Genomic DNA, 23,781 nt, shown 5'->3' on the forward strand with positions numbered 1-23,781 from the left:
ATACGTGCAAGCACATGATTCATCAGCATATGATAATCCACCATCCACAGCACTGCTTGCATCTAAACCGTAATAAATGTCTGTCTGATAGGCTTTCTGTCGAAGTGCCACATTCTCTGATACAAAAATATATAGATATTAATTATGACGATAAAACAAACAATATATCAGAGCCACAGAAATACGTCAACATTTTAGCTTATTAATATTTGTATCAAATTTAACAAAAAATATTGCTTAAATATTCAATGTTACCTAATACTGCCAACTCAACTGCTCCAAAATTGAATGTATGTATACTAACAAATAAACCCTTTGAAAAGCGCATTATGTCCACGATATGCGCTTTGTTTAAAAGACGTGCAGACGTTCACAACATCACGACAATAACTAGTGAATTACATCCAATATACGATGAACGCTTCATCGACTCATTGAATCAGACGTGCTCCGTTTCAGACAAATTACCACGTAATAAAATTGAAGACCTTCGAGAAGACCTTCGAGAAAACATAAATACTTAGATGAATTATTGATCTATACGACTGAACTTTCATTACACAATCTACGCTTGTAAGAGTGCATAAAAACTATAGTAGCACTTTGACGCCGATAGTATTATTTCTTGACTCACTAAATTAAGCAACAATGAAAACAGTTCATACATTTATTACCACGAATCACTTGCAATATATTTAATATTAAATGATAATTATCGTAATATTGTGGAGATATATGGCCGCTATATGGTTCACTGAGTTCCCAACGGTGGCTACAGTTGAACCGATTTGAAAATCCTACCAGTCTGGAAGTTCGGGCCCGCCTGTCTTAAATAGAAGTACCTGCCTAATACTGGTGCTATAATATATTAATAATATATTAACGTTATCATTACGAAAACAGTCAGCACTATATTTTGTTAGCAACTGTACGACACTCCAAAGCACTAAACGCATAGCAACACCATTTCAACGGTTTCAGAAAAACCTGCATACGGACACGTGCATTTCAACCACTACTGCATACAGTGACACGTGCATTTCGACCCCTACTGAATACGGACACGTGCATTTCGACCACTACTGCATACAGACACGTGAATTTCGACCCCTACTGAATACGGACACGTGCATTTCGACCACTACTGCATACAGACACGTGCATTTCAGACACGTGCATTTCAACAACTACTTGAAGCAAACATAACACCAAAATAGCAATCATGTAGCCAAAAATTTAGGGGGTACACAGGATACGCCAAGTACTATGACTATGCGAGCGAAATCCCTAGCCCCTAAATTGCGTTTTAATGAATTTGAATTTTGAAAAGCACCAGTTATAATTTACTTTTTGTAAATGATAATGTTACACACTATTTGGTAATCTAATTGCAACCAATGTATGCACGTATGCATTCGATATTAAGAGAATAAGGCAGATTCTGTGTATATAACTTAACGATCTCTCACCCTAGGTATCCAGTAACTTAGGACTTTCGTAGTGAGAGGTGCAGTAAGTGGAAGGACCGAACTCCCAGACCGCTAGAATTTCCGGACACATTTATAGCGACATAAAGTTCAAGTCCTTTTATTCAATGTAGATGCAAATCCAATTTGAAATGTCATTGTCTATATAGAATCCATTGCATTATGTATTCCGATACTAATTGTCTATATAATTTGATATAAAACACATTAATTTAAAATATAAAACAGGCACAATGTTTGTCATGGCACTTCCCGTAATTCAGCACATCTTTAGAAAGTCAAGTTGAACACAATTTCATTTTCGGGAGTTGTCTATATATTTTAATATAAAACAGTAATTAAAAAACATAAAACTGGCACAATGTTTGTCATGGCTTTTCCCGTAATTCAACACCTCTTTAGAAAGTCAAGTTGAACACGATTTCATTTTCCGGCTCTTTTGACAGAACGAGGGTTTTTCGTATCGCCGTGAAGTCTGTTGCCAATAGATCTACTTCTGAGCACGGGAAACTGCCATCACACAAGCTTCACCAAACTCTGAAATGTGTGAATAACTACGCCAGAAAACGGTAAAATCATCAATAAACTGGATAATACGGTACTTTCTGCATAACATATATAAAACATTATGTATCAGAATGGCCTTTTTTGTTTAAATTGAATCAAGAAAGTATTGCATACATAAATGGGAAATTAGCTCTATTGCCTATTTTTTAATTCAAATTTATAACAAATTAATTATATCCTAACCGACGACCATTATTGGTCTATTATATATACTGGGTGTGGTGGGTGGGATGAAAATTTTTTGGTTGGATGTCTGTTCAAGGAATCTATCGGAAAGGGCGATGACGTCACAATGCAAACGTCATATTCGCTAGACTCGGCAATTTCCGTAAAATGATCTTACGGTTATGGTCAAGGGGAGATAATAACTCTACACGCCTTCCACGAAACAGCTAAGCCCATCTGGATAACAACCCTTGTTCGCAAAATAATATTCGTTATTGGCATATACGCCATAACGATAATTATTTCTTGACTCACTAAATTAAGCAACAATGAAAACAGTTCATACATTTATTACCACGAATCACTTGCAATATATTTAATATTAAATGATAATTATCGTAATATTGTGGAGATATATGGCCGCTATATGGTTCACTGAGTTCCCAACGGTGGCTACAGTTGAACCGATTTGAAAATCCTACCAGTCTGGAAGTTCGGGCCCGCCTGTCTTAAATAGAAGTACCTGCCTAATACTGGTGCTATAATATATTAATAATATATTAACGTTATCATTACGAAAACAGTCAGCACTATATTTTGTTAGCAACTGTACGACACTCCAAAGCACTAAACGCATAGCAACACCATTTCAACGGTTTCAGAAAAACCTGCATACGGACACGTGCATTTCAACCACTACTGCATACAGTGACACGTGCATTTCGACCCCTACTGAATACTGACACGTGCATTTCGACCACTACTGCATACAGACACGTGAATTTCGACCCCTACTGAATACGGACACGTGCATTTCGACCACTACTGCATACAGACACGTGCATTTCAGACACGTGCATTTCAACAACTACTTGAAGCAAACATAACACCAAAATAGCAATCATGTAGCCAAAAATTTAGGGGGTACACAGGATACGCCAAGTACTATGACTATGCGAGCGAAATCCCTAGCCCCTAAATTGCGTTTTAATGAATTTGAATTTTGAAAAGCACCAGTTATAATTTACTTTTTGTAAATGATAATGTTACACACTATTTGGTAATCTAATTGCAACCAATGTATGCACGTATGCATTCGATATTAAGAGAATAAGGCAGATTCTGTGTATATAACTTAACGATCTCTCACCCTAGGTATCCAGTAACTTAGGACTTTCGTAGTGAGAGGTGCAGTAAGTGGAAGGACCGAACTCCCAGACCGCTAGAATTTCCGCCACAATAAATTTACATACATGAAATTTATCCGCCAAATTCTAGCCCATATAATTAATTAAGCCGTCCCTTAGAGAATCTAAAAACATTTCCAACCCGACTTCTGATAAATGTATCCCATCTCCCCGATAAAACCCCGCGGTTGCAAAATCAATTTGTGTCTCTAATGTTCTACCCTGGGATCTTGCCGTTACGGCTTTACGGCCAAAATAATTAACCCGCCGACGTTTCTTTTCCATGGCAACATTCTCTTTATAACAGCCACCCCAGTTACGACGCTGTAATATGTCATACCAGATAACTATTGTATCAGGGAAACACTCATACAAGTACTTTATTTCCTTGTTAATAACTCGTCTAAGTTTATATAAACTCCAAGTGCGTAAATCGTTCCCACCTAAATGGAGTACAATTGCTTTCGGTGGAGTACAGAAAAGTCTTTCTCTCTGTATTACATGGTGGAAATCCTGCCACTTCATTCCCCGAATAGTGAGCCACCTAACCGTCCTGTCACCAGGAAGCCTCAAGTTCTCCCGACCCCTTTGCTTGGCCCTTTCACCTGCCCAGTGTATGATGGAATCTCCAATCATCCATACATCTGCCGAGAATACAATGTAAAACCATTATTATATGTTATTTGAAGTTTTTAATTCCGAACATACAAACGGCACGCATTTGATCTCCATCTACCTAAACGTTTTATATATATCCATTGATATTCCGTCTAAAGCGAGTTGTGTCGCTCTTCCTATGCGGAAACTATGCGACCGGAAGTGACAATTTTCAAAACCGCACATGCGGACTGCCTTGGACAATACATATGAAAATTGTGCTCGAGTAACGGGCTTACCATTCTTATGAATGAATAGAAAACTTCGAATCTTAGGACGAACTATAAGATAATTTTTGAGAGCACACACTGGACACAAGTCCGAATCAGTCTCGCATGGCAATCGTAACACAATCGGTTGGCCAGTTTGACTAGTTTTTGAGTACCTTATAGTTATCCGTACTATTGAATTATTATTTAAGAACGACACATCTGCATCTTGTAATGGCCGCATTGGCTGTGTCACAGTTGTTAAAACTAACTCACTTACTCGGAAAAGCCCAAAATAAGCTAAAATAAAGGCTGCCCTGAAAAGTGTAGCCTCAAATTCATCAAAACATACTACCGGTAAAACTGAGCACACGCTTTTAAGCCTAGGTAACGTGATAGGTGCTCTAATGTCGGTGTTATTTTTAAGCCTACGACAACCCTCAAGTAATTTTTTAACTATGAATAATTCTTTAGGGTCATACCAGTTATTTATCTTATGAAAATAGCCGATGCCGGCTATATATGTACTTATTGTAGATGATGAATAACCCCTGTCAGCAAAATATGTAATAAAAAGTACTATCTCTTGGTGTGTTGCCGGCCAATTATTGGAAAAACCATACATTGACCGAAATGTTCTAAAGGCTGTGATTGCTTTTTTGTATGTGATCAGTGTATTCTGTGCTAGACTGTGTTCTAAAAGGTTTGAAACCCTGGTTCGAAGATACTCCATAGTTGGGAAGGTATCAGCTCTGGCCCCGCCTTCGCTTCCGGTGCGAGCCTTCGAAATTTGTCGATCTGCAGACGAGACAAAGCGTCACAAATTAAATTCCGATGACCTTCAACATGAGTCGCCTTAACAGCAATATTAAAATTCAGACAACGCATTGTTGCCTCACGGACTAAAATCATTACATGTTCCGATTTTGAAGAAAGTGTATTAAGGATGTGGACAACAGCCTGATTATCACAGTGAAACATGATTTTTTTGTTGCGTAATTCTGTTCCCCAAATGTACAGTGCAGCAATTATAGGAAAAAGTTCTAATACAGTGATGTCCTTGGTAATACCGGAAGTATGCCATGCAGATGGCCATTCTGCATAACACCACTGACCTTTAAAATAACAACCAAAACCTACGCTGGCAGCAGCATCTGAATACAATTGAACATCCTCGTTTGAAACCCAAAAGCGATCATGAAATACGGATATTCCATTGTATTTCTGAAAAAATTGTAACCACATGTTTAAGTCAGCCTTAATGGCATTGCTTATCCTAAGATGGTGAAATGGTTTTGTAAGTCCACATGTAGCGTTTATTAAACGCCGACAAAATGGCCTGCCCGGGTAAATAACTCTAGACGCGAAACTCAACACTCCGATTAAACTTTGCATGGATCTTAAAGTGACCTTTTCTTTAGACAGCGTCAATCTGATTTTTTGAACTATCTCCTCGATTTTATTCCTGGGCATACGCACTACCATTTCATCCGAGTCAAGTTCGAGACCCAAGAAGCAAAGCACTGTAACGGGTCCTACCGTTTTTTCATCGGCAATAGGCACCCTCATTTCCGCAAGGAAACTAATGAATTTTTTCATAAGCATTAGAGATGAACTGTATGACCTATCACCACCCAGATAATCGTCTAGATAATGCAATATTTGTCCAGACGACATTCTGCGCTTTATACAAAATTCCAGAAAACAGGCGAATTTTTCAAAAGTACTGCAACTTATAGAACAGCCGAAAGGCATACATTTGTCCACATAATAATTGCCATTGAATTTGAAGCCAAGCTGATCAAAATCATTTGGATGCACGGGGAGTAACCGAAATGCGCTTTTAATATCAATTTTCCAAATTTTACAACCTCTGCCAAGATCTTGCAACATATGAACTGCTTCGTCAAATTGCGTATAACGCACCGTGCATAATTCCTGATCAATGAAATCATTTAACGACTGACCGCAAGGGTGTGATAAGTGGTGAATTAAACGAAATTCACCAGGATCTTTTTTGGGCACGATACCTATCGGGGACACACGTAATGTTGTAATCGGAATCGTGGGAAACGGCCCTGCTACCCTTTTGAGAGCCAATTCCTTGTCAATTTTCTGCTGTACTACCTTAGGATGCTGTAAGGCCGATTTTAAATTTTTTGCTTCAGAATAACAATGAGGCCCCGAATAATGCAAAGGGAAACCTTCCGTACACCCCTGTAATAAGGCATGTTTATCTGGATGTTCATATTAATAAAGCAATTCTCTTTCAATAATATTTACATCAATTGGCGAATCAGCAATTTTAAAAAGGTCTTGATTAAACAATTTTCTGCTCGGTTTAGTACCGGTATCCCCTTCTTGCGACCCTTTGTCCCCTGAAGGGCATTCTACCCCTTGCATTCCGAAAACGACTGTTAGCGCTATTGTGCCTATCGAAGTTATACATGGTCTTTGGCTGAGGATAATCAACACGTTGCACATTATAATTATTATCTTGTAACCTGTCAGCTAATTGACACTTCACACGGGGATGAGGCAAACCGCATTTTGAGCATTTGTGTTGATACTTGCAGTTTGACCAGTAGCAGTAACCTTGATTATAATCATTGCATACGTTTGATTTATGTTGCATCATCTGAAGTTGGGGACCGGATTGGTCTTTTAAAGACATGCATCTCAACCATAAATCTTGGTTTATTGACCCCCATGAAGAAGGACATGCGGCCTGTCTTATACGAAATTGCTCATCATATAAACGCCACGAATACCCTCCTTGTCTATACGCTGCCTCCCTTATAAGTGTTATATACTGCAGCATTTCGCCGGTTTTCAATGGATGCTGTTTAACATAAATTGCCATAAAAATCAGAAACGCGTCTGTCCATTTCTCAATTGACTGCACCTTGTCCCTACATTCTCGTGGCTTTGATTCTATTTTACCACCTGCTGTAAGGGACAACGTGCTGCCAGCGCAAATATCCTGCAGCTCCATCGCACCTTTAAGTAATAATGCCACATTGACATATTCGCCCCGACATATTTGTGCCTTTAACGCTTTAGGAACATGGACCGAAATGTCATCCCCAGCGCACCATAAAATTGAATTAGCCTGGCCTTCACCAAATGTAAAATTAGAGCCATTTTTGTTGAGACCACCACACCCTGTATTATTAGAATTTATAAGTTCCTTATCAATTTGTGACTGATTATTATCATTAACAGAACCTAAAATCTCCTCAAAATCAATGATAGATCTACGATTATCACCTGCATTTTCTCCTATGTCGCCCGACGACAAATCCACATGTTCCACCTGGGCCCGTTCCGCCTCCGTCTGGGTCTGAGATGTCCGCTGTTTCTTCGAATTCTTGGCTCCCGTGGATTTCAAACCAGCTTTACTAGTTGGAGCAGTGTTCCTTGTCCTTTTCCTGGTTCCTTTACCTCTCATTATTAAGATGAATCAAGGATTACTTCGGATTTAATTTATGAAAATTTTTTGGTTGGATGTCTGTTCAAGGAATCTATCGGAAAGGGCGATGACGTCACAATGCAAACGTCATATTCGCTAGACTCGGCAATTTCCGTAAAATGATCTTACGGTTATGGTCAAGGGGAGATAATAACTCTACACGCCTTCCACGAAACAGCTAAGCCCATCTGGATAACAACCCTTGTTCGCAAAATAATATTCGTTATTGGCATATACGCCATAACGATAATTAATTGCAAGATAAATCTAAACCGATAGTTAACACATGCATAATGTTTTGCATTATTGAAATGATGTAGACTATCAATTTATTATAATATATATATATATATATATATATATATATATATATATATATATATATATTATATATATATATATATATATTATATATATATATATATATAATATATATATATAATAGCATTTCAATTAATACGCAATGAAAATAAATATCAAGAGTCTCGGATAAACTATAAATATTTGGTGAAATTATTGATGTAGACAGATAAAATTTCACCTCAGAAGCTATGTATGAAAACAATTCTATAAAAAGACATACTTGATTGTTTTGGCAACGCTTTTCAGATGGAAGTACAAAATGAATTATGTACCTTTAAATGAAAAATATTCATGATTAATAACTTTAAGTTATCTTTACGAAAGTTCTGCTCATTTTGTACACAGGGAGGATAAATGCCGTCTATTGAGATAACGTAAAATACATATGAATCCGGCAAACAGAAACTTGATAATATGAAATTGAACATCTTATCTAGCAGCTTACTACATTTCTGCAGATTAAATACTTTACACATGTAACAGTGATTGTATGCACATAAATTCCCTGCAAATTCAGTTAATACGATAAGAAAATATTCTGTTGTGTGTTCAAATGAAGTTCACAGTAAATAGACGCTATTTTCCTATTCGTTTTTGCCATTTTTGTGTGAAACGTGTGCTTAAATCACAGATTTTCACTACAAGAATGCATTAATCACAAAATAGGACTATATACATGTTTTGGAGATTGAAACGAAAGAAGGAGTTTAATTTGGAATAAAAGCAAACACGCGGCCTTTTTGGGCAGCAAAAAACACCAACTGCTATAAACGAAGGAAAAAAAAAATGGTACTGGCGTCATAGTTAGGTCAAAGAGGATCTCAGAAATAGCAAGTGCCTGGACCCGGTCAAGAACCACATTACCTATACCTTCGCTTTGCAAGTACATTTCATTTGGAATAAGTATGTATACTCACGAATCGTTTCTCAGAAATTGAGACTATTAGCCTAGTTGTCAAAACGTCGCCATTTCTGCCAGATACCAATATTTTGCCACACTTCATATTTAGATCATCAACACAAAATACCTTTATTTAGGCAAAATATTTCTTAACATATTTCTTTCAGAAACTGACAGAGGAAAATAACAAGTACTTGTCTCAGATTAGTCAATTATTCACACCTTAGAAAGACTATAAACATGAACCACTTAAAATACAAATTGGCATTTAGTTTATCTTAATTATATGAGAAAGAAAATATGCTTCCGGCATGAGATTGTGCCTTTGAATAAACATCAATTAGTGTTTGTTGAACACGACTTGAAGTTAACGTACTATCTAGTCGCAGAACAGTGTGAGATATACAAACGTACGAAAGATGCAGCAAATTGAAACTCCGCGCCAGACAAAGTAATGTAGAACTGATAGAATAGGTGATGGTATAAAGTGCTGGTGACTTTGCTGTATAGAAAGTCCGATGGGGTTTCATAAATGTTGGAGAAAAAAAATGGACAAAAATGTCAGCAGAATTTTTATTATTGTATTTAGTAGCCTACTTACTGTATGATCATGACCCATATGCCATATGCCTCTAAGTGTTGGTATATAGAACGAAATGCATTGTATACACAAGGTTGTTCTTAAATTCAGACTTACGTACATTTGTAGTTGTTCATCCGAAATGACTGTGTTTCAGTCTCAGATGTTTCATAAATGTGGGCTCTGTACGATACTTTCAAGGACTAAGATGTACAATGAATGAGACAAAACATACATCATTTGATCACGGCGTGAAAACTCATAGTCTAAAATGAAAGACCAGTGTGCTATTTAGATTACAAGTTAGCATGATTTAACATCGAACTATAATGTCTTACAAAAGTAATATTAAGCACGTAAATAACGTCATTGGGAAAAGTAACAAGATTTTATGAAAAATATTTAGAATACTCAAAATACATACATGTCAGGATTGATATTTTATGTGTGTGTCGGCGAAAGATACTTTTTTCAGTTTTTAAAAGGTTATCTATAAAACCAAAGTTGTTTATAAAATACACCTGGGATGACGATAAGTAACTCTAAAACAACTTTTAAAGAAACAGTATGTAAATTACCAAGGACGTAAATATCTTCTTTAAATAATTGCATAAATATGTCGATCATCTTTTCTATTGTTTGATGTAATGTACACGTAAGACAGAAAGGCGCGAACAATTCATACCTTCAAACATATATTCTTTTCCATTCTTATCACTTGCAAAATGTGTATAAAAGACCCTCTTATGAAATTTGTGGATCACCTTTTTTATCATTTGATCTAATGTACACGTAAAACAGAACGGCTCGGACAATTCACACTTCGAGCATTGTTTTACCATTTTTATCATTAAACAATTATGTATAAAAGGCCTTCGTATGAAATTTTGCCGGTATGCCTTCAGCGCAGACTGATGTTCTAAACGCGCTAGGCAGCTACCCTGCCCGTTTAACAAATATAAACTTGCCCGACGCTAATCGCAAACTAGTTATTTGCGCTGAGAGATTTACATACCTCGCAGATTGGTTATTTGCGCAGCTACTGTCAGAATTATTACGAAAACGGAAGCAATCAGTGCAACACACTGAACAAAATATTTGGATATGTTTATATGTAGAAAGACATTAGTAAGCCATCAATATTTGCAGGAGCAATGCAAGTTTAATTGTTTATGGGAAAAACACGCTCATCATATTTTTTTCTGTTGTATTCATCAACTGAAAACAAAAAGTCTATGACGCATTTTTCATGTTTACTGAATTCGTTCTTATGTCTTAAAGCCACTAACAGCTTGAATCTCTATAATACGATAACACAACATTTTTAACACGTAACAGTTTGATGTCACTAAGATGTCAACGCTATTATACTGCTTATCAAGAGTTTCTTATAAGAAATCATGAAAAAATACTATCTCTGTTACTGCGAAAGGCATTCAAACAACATTTTTTCTTATTTAAATCTGGACAGAACAACTATAACACTAATGTATGTATAACAGAGAAACATTAGTTTTAAACCTTTGAAATTAATAAATGACTTGAAATTCATCCTTAAACAATTTCATGTTATAGTTAGGTTAGACACTTTGTGAAATAGTTAAGAAATACGCTGATAATTTAGAAATATTATGTGATTGAATTGAAAAGCGTATACTTTATACAAGTAATATTTGCATGCAGGTTGCATGACTAAGTAACAGGAAAACTGTTTGCACAAATATAAATGCCGATCAAAAACAGTATCAATTTGTATTACAAAATATTAAGATAAATACAAATATTAAGTATACATTTACTTACATAATATCCCCTGTATGTCCATGTATGTGATATGATTTTTCAACACGGATATGATGGAGACTGGTAGAACGATCTTCAAATAATTCAGGTAGGTAATAAATTAGAATGGTAAACTTATACCTTGACACTTATAAAGGTGACATCTTTAAACGGGCTAAAAGTCATGGGAATCGCATTTATTATTTACAAACGAATTGAAAATTTCACACATTACGCTTTAGCAATATTTTGTGTAAAGGGATTTGTCTTATATTTTCTTTAAGTAGACTTAATAATATATGAATATTGTAACAAGTGGGGTTTTGATGTCAATGTAACTAAGACTAAAATTGTTGTTTTTCATAAAAGGTGTGGTTTAAGAATAAATAAACATAGGTTATATAGTAATAAAAATATAAAGATTATTAATGGTTTTAACTAATTTAGTCTAACATTAAATTACTCAAGAAATGTCTTACATATACAAATATTTTCCACAGGAAAGACTTAAGGGCATTGACTACACTTGTTCCAATTTAAAAAGAAAGATCAAAACCAAAGATAATTTTAAAACTATTTGATGCATTTGTATCATCTTTTGCAAGATATTGTTGTTAGATAAGGGTATTTACAAAATCAAAGCAGCTAAGAAATTTATTACTGAAGTTTTGTAAAACAGTTCTTGCTGTAAGATAATCTACTTGCAATGTGATTTTATATGGATAGCTAGGTTGATGCACTCTTTATATACTCTTTTCACGCGTCATAAAATACTGTTAGTGTAAATTATGTAGTAGTAAAAATAAAATTATAAGAACTATTTCTAATCTGCTATGACAGAAGTTGGAATGAATGAAGAGACAGGTTAAGCAATGTAGCACATGTTGTACAGATACTAATGACCTATGTATCTTATTGTAGGTATAAGATTATTGTCTGTTTCGATTATGTTTAGATATTTCATAGACTTTTAAAAAAGTTTAGACTCATAAACTTTGTAAATACTATACATAAAATACATTAGAAGATTTTTATCGAATAAAATAACATTTGTATATATCGCTTTATTGGACATAATATTGATTTATGCTTTCTTAAGTTTGCTGAACTTTTAAAAGTATCGATACTTCTTTATCAGCTGGCGGTCTGTGCCTGAATGTGAGCTGAAAATACTGATATCAAGTGGTACAAGAGACACCGCTCTCTTCTTGTATGAAGACGGTTATCTGTTACAGTTTTAGTTTGTCAATTTGTGAAATAGTGTATTGGATTGTATTATAGTCATTTATGAAATGTCATACTGTAAACCTATCCCACCATAATGTCATCTCTACGATCAGATAAATAATATGAAATAGTTTATCTGCAAGATAAAATTTATTTTATGACTGCTTTTTACGCATTAAACCTGCTCTTTATGTTTTACACTAACACTGAGTTAAAGTTGTTCTTCACAATTTTGAAAAAAAAAGTAATCTGCAGAGTAAAGGTTTCTTAAGTGTCAGTCATTTTATAACTTGAAAACAAAGACAATTCGGAAAACAAACAGATGGGATCGAGTGCTATGCGAGCTTATATAATATAAGTCTGTGTAAAAAAATCACAACTTTGAAGAGAAAATATAATATAGAGTTTGATACTACTGCAGTTGTAAATTAACATAGTATATAATTAATAGTCATGTAAAATGTATAGACCCGAGTGGACACGAGAAGAAAAAGATCTTTAAACTTAAAACTAAATTTTATTTTTTCTGCATTTCATATTTTAATTTATTTTAAATGATAGTGACATTGTTGCTTTTATAGATCCAAATACAATTGTAAAAACATGTATCCTATGATTATTTCGGTTCACACCCTATTAAAACCAGTTTCTATGTTTGTTTTAACCTTCGAAGTAAACATAGTAAACAAACAAGTTAAATGTTTGCCAGGCGGGGATTGTGTTATCCTGAAAAGTGTCAACGCAACAATTTAAACAGAACCAATATAATACCTTTTGCAATATTGCAGAAATATATATATATATATATTTTTTTCTGTTGCCTTTAAATATCTTTTGCACTCTGACGAACAAAGCTGAGTGGCAATTTACATAAAAAGGGAAATAATGTTGTTGATGAACCCTGTTAATTATCCAATTACTAATACATGTTAAAACCTCAGGAACATACTAAAATAATGAGTTTTTTTCAAAACAGCAATTAGAGGCGATAATATTGTGAAGCTCATGTCCAAAAGGTGGCTTTGATTTTTGTACATGATATATTTACTTACATCTTCTTGAAGTGCATCCTTAAAGACTTAGAACGAAAATTATGTGCTTATGCTATACATCCATACGGAAAACGTGAAATAATTGTATCAAAATTGTTGCTGGCGGTCCTAACGATAACGTCTGTAATCTCAGAATATTATGAAAATAGTGTGACAATACCTGATAACCTGATAGCATTGTGTATAAACAGAAATTAAAGAAAGGCCTTAAAACTAAATATGTACATGTATACATACTCTCTTCATGAAATACACGGAAGGAATCGGTAGGTCATTCTCGGCCTTTAAAGAACATATGTTTGTATAATTGCATATTTACTCGCTGCAAATTAATTTCAACTACTTTTAATATGATATTTACGTGGTTTGTATTTAAAAGAGTGTCATTGGAAAGTTATTTTTGTTAGACATGCGATCTATGTGGGAATATTCAATATGATATCTCGGAGACATTTTGATGTACAACTCTAGATTAACCTTTGCTCCTTTGTTCAGTGTACTTACTCTCATCCTATCAAAATCATGGGAACTTCAAAAGGAAAACTGTTGTTTCTGAAATCCGTCCTTATAACATAATGTCACAGCAAACTTTGAAACATTTTTTTTTAATTTGAGGAGACAGTGTTTATCGTCCCAGTAGCGTAATTGGCAGATCAATGGAAGTTATAACGTTGTCTCGGGTTCAAGACCGGGTTTATTATTATAATGATACACGATATTTTATTAGAAATACATATAATGCTTAATGATGAAGACAACTGTATCATCACTCTATAATTTACCGACAAAAACATCTAAGTATGAACATGTAGAATAGCGAAGAAAGATTCACAGGAAAAAGATATTTTAATTTGTACTTACAAGTTAATAGTCTTCTGCGGTGGAAATGGTTGTCAGTACATTAAAAAAAATGGTTAAAGAAATACAACGATAACACCTTTCACTGTCCGCCTTTTTAATCAATCCAAAAACATTTTTAGAAGTAAGGTGAAGTATTTGTAACAAAAAAGTACGTTCTAGTATTTCAAGCACGTCTAAGAAGCTGAAAGTGTTTTCCCTTATATTGAGAAAAATGTACAAACATCTCACGAATTCATATAAAGTAACAATAAAAAAATCAATCTTACGGTATTTATTACGGAATAGATTAGTGATTAATCAAGTTATCTTTTATATATGGAACAACGCATTGATAGGCGCCTCTGATTAAAAAGAAACTTCCACAGAAAAGCAAGCATTTATAAGGCTGTATTTCCAAATAATATTGACTGAAACATCAAATAAGTGTAGTTCCAAGCCAGGAATCTGTTGTTGTGCCATAATATCATTTTGTACAAATATTCCAGCTTTGCGTCAATCAACACTATCAGGCATTGACTTGATGGTGTGGAAAAAGTAGGCCAAGTTTATTTCCATATGAGCCGCGCCATGAGAAAACCAACATAGTGGCTTTGCGACCAGCATGGATTCAGACCAGCCTGCGCATCCGTCCGGATCCATGCTGGTCGCAAACACACTATGTTGGTTTTCTCATGGCGCGGACTATATAACGACTCGTTTGTCAACTGTAATATCAAATATGAAGTATACAAATGGTAGCTGGAAACATCTTTATGTACGGCCTAGCAAATTTTTGTTTTATCATGCATAAAAATATATTATCCATTTACAACTTATTTTGAGCTATATTTATCATTCTGATAAATGTTTCACAATGCTCTATTATATGATGACCCTGTCGGGTTTACTTGACCAGACTGATACAATGTTTCGTTCCAGTTGTTTTCCAAAATCAGTTTCCAATTTCCGTCAATCTTACACCTTGAATGCAATGTACTATTAGAGTAAAAAAGGGAACCCGTTCATACCAGGACGATGCATTAATGATTTTGGAGTTACTTCCCTTCGAACATAAACAAATTCTATTGATGATGCTGATTTTTCTGATATTTTAACACAATATCAGTTTAAGAGACCACCTTGAAAATTCTGTAATTGTATATTGTTATTTAGAGCTATGTAACTATGTATGCATACTCGACACTAAAATGAATATTTCAATACGTGACACACGACATAAACACAATTTGAAAAATAAATGCCTTGCAAAGAAAAACAGTATACATTAGACATTCGAAAAACAAATGAATATACCGCCAGGACATAATCCATACAAAGTTTTCTGTCGTGTTTTAAATAAATGTGAACAAATATCAATCGCACTAAAAGATATTTGTAAGTGCTGTTAAAGGGCCATAATGCCTTTATTTAAATAATATTATTGGCGACCCAAATGTCGGTATGTTTTTAATTTATTTTCAAAACACATTTTATAATACAGAATATACATATACTGTTGCAGGGGTAGAGAAGGAGATTTGTTAATGCAAATACACGTTATGTGTATTATCCTGCGTATTTTTCTGCGTACATTGTTCTTCTTGTAAAAGATATACAAGCAGTAATTTGTATGTTCATTTATTACAATGCTCATCACTTAATGCTTAGCAAAACAGTTTGATGTAACAATACAACACCAACTTTCATATGAATCATTGATGCAGCAAACAGCTTGCAAGGCTGTTTAGGCACCAAATTGACCGATGTAACGATGCAGTTCATATCATGTGCATTTACAAACAAACATATAAACAAGCTCATTTTCAAATTAAGGGTATGCACATGCTTATACACCCTGAAACTTCTTAAGTCACTTCCAGATAATACTCAATAACAAATTAAAGGAGTGATAAGATAAAATATTTAAAATTGCACATGATTTGTTCAGTATAGAACGTTATACAATTAAGGTGTATTTAGATTCGCAACTTTACTCTTATATAGTGCTTCTAGACTTCTAGCGCTAAACTGTATTCAAATTAAGCAATACATGTGTCCGACATTTTCAAAGACAAAACAAAACATTGAATTCGCCGCATTATATGTGACTGACAGTAAAACGTTGTTGCAAAGTTAATGCATGTAACAGCCTGGTAATTCTTGAAAATATGTCTTTACTCACAAATGAAAATAGACAATATTAGTTACACAATGGAAGATATTATAGGAAACCTTCGACAATTTAATCAGATAAAATCTTTCAGAAAACCTTGCCAAGATATTATTTGAAACATGGCGATCTGCTACCGTATGTTTAGAATGATTTAGCGTTCGTATAACATCACACCAGTTGTGTTTTATGAGCGGAGTTTGTATGCTGTATGGTAGAAATGAATTGATAATCTGATAGACTTGACATAATTTTAGCAAGAATTTGCACATGCTATTTAAGAATTCTGTAAGAATTCTTTTTTCAGCATAACATTGCTAAAACATTGTTGTTTATATTCGTTAGTTATATTGAGATTTCGCGAAATATCAGAAAAAACAAGTAAAATTATTCTGTTGTTAAAATAATCTTTTGCATTTCACCTGTATTTAAAGATATTCGCTTACAGTTTGAGTAAACGTTTTCAACGTATTTTTCCATTCAAATTGGGAAAGAATGTATACATTTTATATGACACTGAGAAATGATAAAGTGAAAGTAAGATACTGGTAACATCGCATGGAGGGTAAAGTAAATTTCATGCATTATTTCATAAGTGTTGTAACTGTTAACTACCTTCCGCACAATATTTTTGGATATGTATAAAAATATCTTGCAAAACTTTTAGGTCAATAAGTTTATACCACTACTCACTATCTCTTCCGAATATACTTGCTCCGAGTCTGAAAGTGCTGAAATGTTGCGATCCGGTGTCTGCAAACAACTACAGAAGCTTGAGGTTTATTGTGACGAAACAACAGATAGTGGTGGTTAGCAAGTTTCTCGGAGAAGGCAAAAAGGTGGATGGATTTCTATTGCAACTGGACCGAGTATGAACATGGATTAATTTGGCGATCTCACTGGTGACTTTCGGCCTGAAAAGGAACATTTGAGTATTCTTACAGCAACAGGAGTTCATGAGCTGAGAAAAGATGTAGAACATCTTGATGGGAATCATGTATTTGCCAAATATAGTAAGTACAATATATATCCGGAAGAAAACAAATACAAATCGGAGATGAGTGGTTACAGTGGAAATGCTGGAGATTCTCTTGACCATCATGATGGAACGGCGTTCACAACGTTCGGCAATGACAATGATAAAAGCTCGTCAAGAAACTGTGTAATACACTAGCATACTAGCACGATGCCTTGTGGTAAATTCATTGTCACCATTCCAATGAACCTGGTAATTTTGATAGCAAAGGAACCAACTGGTAGAGTTGGAAAAATAGAAATTGTTTGAAAAGTGTAGAAATGAACTGCCGTTAAACTAGAGATCGGTCATGTATAGATCAATACAAGAAGTAATAAATGTGTACCTTTATTTTATCAGTTAATTAAATATCGGCAGAAGTTCGGATGCGTAATAATTTCATCTCCAGTGCGAAGCAGAGTATGTATTTGAGAATACTTATGTTAACACATCAGAATGATGTAGTGAGTGAACATAAGTGTTAGATACTGGTAACATGAAAAGAGGACTGCTGATTTTCTATATTAATTCAAACATGTTTAACGGTTTACTCCCATCTGAACACTAATACATCTTGCAAAAGTCATATATCAAACAAGAAATATCTTTAAAAATGATAGTCGGCGAATTGTAATAAGGAAAGAAGTTTATGAATTTTTCATCTAACATTCATCTTTCATGTAACATTTTTCCAATTGCAAAACTAAACACCGCACTTTAACAATTTAAATGGTTCTCTTTTAATTTTTCGCAAAGGTTTCGTAGGGTTGCAATTTTGTTTCGTTTATCCTTAGACGAATAATTACAGCAGTAGTTTGATGAAGATTCATGAAGCGGTTCATGAGAAGAGGTCACTAAACGTGTTTATATTTTTAGCTAAATTGGTCCCTATCCCCATTTGTAACAAAATAGCAGGAGACCTTACGATATTGTTACACATCGCGTTTGATAAAAACCCATTATATTTTAGTGGTTAATGCGAAGAAAGGCATATCTACTTTTAGCTATAGGGCCCAAGTTCCTATATAAATAAATTTGGAAGAGGACCTTATAATGATGCTCCAGACCAAGTATGACAAAGATCCACCAAGCTGTTCAAGAGACGCTGTATAAAGGCATTTCTAGTTTTAGCTCTAGCAGCCCCTAAAAGGGGTCAAATGTCCCAGCTGAACAAAGTTGGCTGCGGGCCTAATAAAGATGCTACAAATCAAGTTTGATTAGAATACATGAGAAAAAAATCAATTAAAGCATTTTTTTATTTATTATTTTTATTTATTTCTAAAATAGGCCAACTGATCCCGCTTTAACAAATGCATATTCGCTATTCATGAATCTTTGGACAATGACGTCACACCTATAAAAAAGTGAAGGTCAAGCAAAACATACAATTGTAATTATTTCAATATTTCGGTTTCATAAGCAAAGTTTGATCGTAGTCATATCACTTAGATAAACTGTATGCAGCGTACCTTCATTTCAGTGTAATGAGAATCAGTCACTATATAGCATATATATAATGAAACAGTTTTCAACTAAGTTCAATATTTACATACCATACTAAAGAAAAATATTCATATATAATAAATCAGTTAAATAATTTATAACAAATATATCAAAGCAAACAAGTATTCATTTTAATATGCAATCTGAATAAGTCACAAAAGCAAGAAATCTTTTTATATACAGACGACAATTGTAACAAGGAAAATCTTTTAAAAAGCACTTCTCTACATAAAAGACTCTTATCACACCCTTATTCATGTGATACGCAGACCGTATTCAGCTCTTTTTTTAATTTGATATATGTTGGTATTTGAACAGGTTTTTATCATATTTATTAAACTTACTTATCATTTTGAGACATATGAATATTCTTGCTAAATTTACTGGGCCAAAGTCAGCTTTAAAACTGTGAACAGCGTCGTTTAGGATAAACGCTTTGTCTACATTTCACTCAACGTAGCACACTCAACAGAGTGAAAGAAATTGACACTCTCGTCCAATCAGGCAGAGTGTTTTGCATAAATCTTCCCTTTTGATAAATTATCTATAATGCGTTATCAAGTAGTTTGATTTGCAAACTGAAGTCACGTGGCATAGGTAACAAAAACGAATTTAGACGGCGTCGCCGTAAAAGTATGTTCTACTTGTCACTTTCAGTGCAACCAAATTTTATCGATATTTAAGATTTTATTCTATATAGACCAGAAGGTCATTGAACCATGTGGCAAAATACAGCATAAGTATATGGTGACAGCAAACGAAAGGTAACGTTATTATTCAACAATGAAATATTGAGCACGATGTTAGGTAAATTTAACACATGATATAAAACAGATTCATCTTATACCAAACTCAACTCAGCCAGGGTAAATCATGGCTTATACGAAAGAACAGCATTTTGATTGGTTCTCAGGAGATGCCAATACGGAGAAGTTACTTCCATTTGATTTTGAAACGACAAGTTTAGCACAAGAATGATACAGTTACAATACTTTCCGCATACGAGTCCCCTTACAGCAAACTTTAGTCCCCATCTTACGGATGTACGCACGCATTAAGAGTATAATATACTGATTTAAGGTTAGGATTAGGATTATCACAGTGTACTTTTCAAAGCGTATGTACATACAATGTGGGAGGACAAATGATGAACTGATAAATGCCACATCCATTTAAATAGGAGACCCGTTAGATACTGATTTTTATACACTTTTGAAAACAATTATTATTACAGGTGATCTCGGTATATATTTTGAAGCCTGTATTAAGTATGTTACTGTTCAATTTATTAATACTGCATGATAAAAAGTAATGTTATTTTTTATCTTTAAAAAGGACGTGTTTTCATTATATCATTTATATAAATATTTATGCCATTCCAGTAGCTGTCATTTGTAAAACAATCTGACAAAAGCAATCATTCGTTCCCTTGTTAGATTGTTTATTTGTTTTGAGTTTTAATACGTTTTTCGACAGTATCATTTCAGTCCAGTCATGAAACGGCGGGTAGTTAACCTAACCAGTGTTTCTGGATTCTGTACCAGCACAAGCTTTTACTACTCAAGTGATTTCCAACTTTCCAACATGAATCAGAGCTGGTGGACGGATTATTTCAGGCACAATATCTTTTATCGAATCGTCACGGAGAACATACGTCCCGCCAATGGATCGAACTGACGACTCCGCGATCAGTAAATCTGTGCCCTCCCTACTGAGCTAAGCGGAGTTTTAGTAAATCAGTCTGTCAGAAGCAGTCATTTGTAAATCGATCATTTGTTAAATAATATGCCACTAGACAATCTTTTGTAATACGATCTGCCACTAAACAATTATTTGTAAACCATTCTGAAGGTTTTGTTTATGGCAGGACGGATTCATACGTTTGTTAAGATTGTATTGTTTTAATCAAGGCACACTACTGTACCATTCCGTAGGTTTACTCGTAGATAAACATTTTTTTGTTACCGGGGCATCCTGGGAAAAGGTAAAGTTTTTTGAGCTTCAAACCTTGGTCCAGTTAACTGCCTAAGCGAAATACACTTGTAACCGGGCCCCCCGCTTTCACTAACGTTCTCAGTAAAAATCCAGCTAAAGTCGAAAAAATTCAATTTTGATTCTCAGCTTGATTTTTTTCCAATTGGTTTTCCACAAAAAAAATCTCTAAAATCTCAACTTACGCCTAAATTTTTTTTCTCAGTTTTCTTGATCAAGGGGGGGGCTTCTCAAAGCTTATCCAAAAAAACAAAAGGGCGATTAGAGCTTCCGTCCGTCGCCTCCGCGCAGACTCTTTTTAGACAAAGATTTCTTTTAAAGAAGATAAAAGGAATTTGGGCAGAGGTACCCGTTTTTTCCAGGGCCAGTATTTTCTACTTTTGGGTATTGTAACGATTCCTTCCAGACCGAAAGGGGAGTCATGCTGCCCCCGGTACTGCGTTTCTGGCGCCCCTTTTTTTTGCAACTGCTTTTATCCCTTTGGGAGATTGGGTAGGGCTGCAAGGCTTCAGTGTGTCGGATTTTTCAGAGTTCCCTTGGACTTGCTAAAAGGCTAAATTTCATAAAGATGCCGAGGCAAAGGGGCACAGGCTGCAAAGAAATTTTTACCCGACTCACATAACTTGTTTCATTCTGTTGCAAAAATAATCAGTAAAAAAAAACCCAAAAAAATTTACAAAATATGGTTTGACCTTGATGGGGGAAATAAACTCGTGCATTTCGTGAATTGCAAATCCCCCAAAAAGGGCCCCACTTCGCGGGGAATATGTTTCGTTTTCCAAGATTTTCTTCAATCAAAAAGATATTTTTTAAAAATTTCAAAATTTGTTTTTTTTTAGTTGGAATAAAAAAAAAGTTTTTTGTTTACCCGTAACTTACCTCTTTTTTTTATATTTTCTTTTCGTCTTAAAACACCGTACCAAACCGCAGTATTACATTGTTTTTAAACTTTTTCTTCAACTCAACCTTTAAAAATTATAATTTATTTCCTATGACGTGACAATTTTTTTTCTTGAAGTTTCCCCAATCATGTACTTTTGAGTCTGAATTTTTCGCTGCAAGCGCTGTTTTTCACAGACGGCAAAAATGAAACTGGAAATTTTAAAAGGGTAGGGGGGCCGTACCTCGTGAAAGAAATTTTTGCCTACAGGGCCTACAGGTAAAAAATTATCAAATCCACGCCCTGCATACTTTGTTGGACTCTTTTCATGTACTTGTTTACTAAAGAGGGTTTTGCCGGGCATAAGAAACCCCGTGCTGCTTGCTTTCCCGCAGCCGAAAAGGGAAAAACCCCAGCAGGGGGCCACTCGGGGGGCCTTTGCAAGGGGAGGACCCAAAACAAGGGGCGGTTTTGCGAAGCATAAGCGCGTCTCAAGTACTACCCCTTTTGACCTGCAGTATCATATGCTTGTCTCAAGTTTAATCATCATGTTTTTAATACCGCCTTAACACGGGGAAGGGCTCATTAGCAAGGACTTTTAAAAATTTTTTTAAAAATTTTTCATTATTCACGGGCCACAAGATCTCCAAGCCTCTGGGCACACGGAGAGGCTATTTTTTTGGGATAAAAGCTGCTCCTATATCCTCTCAACCTTTTTAATAAAATAAGCCACCCCATAAAAACCAACAATCTCGCGGTCGTTAGAACCCATGCTGTTTGCAACATTCCCCTCTAATTGTAATGGGTTTTGAAAAAAACACTGGTCCTGACAACTGCGGGGATGCCCCGGGTCTTACTGTTTGTTACAAAGCACTATTTTGTTTCTCGGGGGCAGCTCTTTATTTTTAAGAAAAAATAAAGTGCATTTTTTTTTTAGTGGCCTATATACTATTATATACGGCTAAAATTTAAACAAAGGTTTTTAAACATCAAGAAATATTGTTCAGCAGTTGAAGTTGTGCACTGGGATTTACTAAAGTTATTTTTCTTGCTTTGTACAAAATACACAAAAGTGTTATGTTGCTACCTCTATAAAAAAATCCCTAAAGTCAGAAGAATCATGTGGGAAATATTTTTCCTGTGCATAATATTTGTGCACCCCAGTTTTCTTTTTTTTTCACTTTGACCCTTGCAAAGTCCTAAAAGAAAATTTGTGCTGCTGTAGTCAAAATTTACTAAACTACAGTCGTAAAAAATTATAGAAACTTTTTTTTACCCCATGAAGTTTTGCAGCGGTTTTTTTTTTTTGTTTTACTACTATGCCAATTTGTCCTTCACTAAGTAAAAAATACACAAATTAAGCTCTCAACAGTTGATTTCTAACTCATAAAGAGTATTTTAAAACCTTGAGCCCTACAGTGACAGTTTAGGGGGGCGGGGGGCACCGTGTCCTGAGGGCATCATTAGTTTAAATTATCACATAAATATCACCTTAACAAAAAGAAAGTTTTTTGTTGAAAAACGTTATTTAAAATCGAATACGACAAAACACAAATGGTTTTAAATACAAGTTCATAAAAAAACTTTTTATAAAAAGCTGGGAGGAGTTATATCTTGCCCAGTATAAAGCTTTAAAAAAAAATTGTCCAAAAATTTATTTTTTCTTTTCTTATTTAGTGTTGGTTAAGAAATTTTGTTGTTTTTTGCCTTTTTTAAAATTAATCTTTTTTTA

General features: G+C 34.7%; 1 protein-coding gene across 1 annotated transcript; it reads right to left on the reverse strand.

The window, feature by feature from the left end:
• Positions 1-630: 630 nt before the first annotated feature.
• On the reverse strand, positions 631-7,975 carry LOC123546100 (uncharacterized). The gene is made up of 2 exons (XM_045332289.2): positions 7,543-7,975; positions 631-4,050 (listed from the first exon to the last, which is right to left on the reverse strand). The coding sequence occupies exons 1-2, from the start codon at positions 7,721-7,723 to the stop codon at positions 3,494-3,496; spliced, it is 738 nt and encodes a 245-aa protein (XP_045188224.2). The 5' UTR covers positions 7,724-7,975; the 3' UTR covers positions 631-3,493.
• Between the last annotated feature and the right edge of the window lie 15,806 nt (positions 7,976-23,781).

The sequence above is a fragment of the Mercenaria mercenaria genome, chromosome 14 (assembly GCF_021730395.1).
Source record: "Mercenaria mercenaria strain notata chromosome 14, MADL_Memer_1, whole genome shotgun sequence".
NCBI lineage: Eukaryota > Metazoa > Mollusca > Bivalvia > Venerida > Veneridae > Mercenaria > Mercenaria mercenaria.

Bases quoted from the DNA above. Each gene is read 5' to 3' on its own strand.
- LOC123546100 (XM_045332289.2), bottom strand. From the start codon at position 7,723: ATGAGAGGTAAAGGAACCAGGAAAAGGACAAGGAACACTGCTCCAACT. The intron at 4,051-7,542 runs GTGATAATCGTA...TATTCTCGGCAG, and splicing joins CGACATAGGAGAAAATGCAG to ATGTATGGATGATTGGAGAT.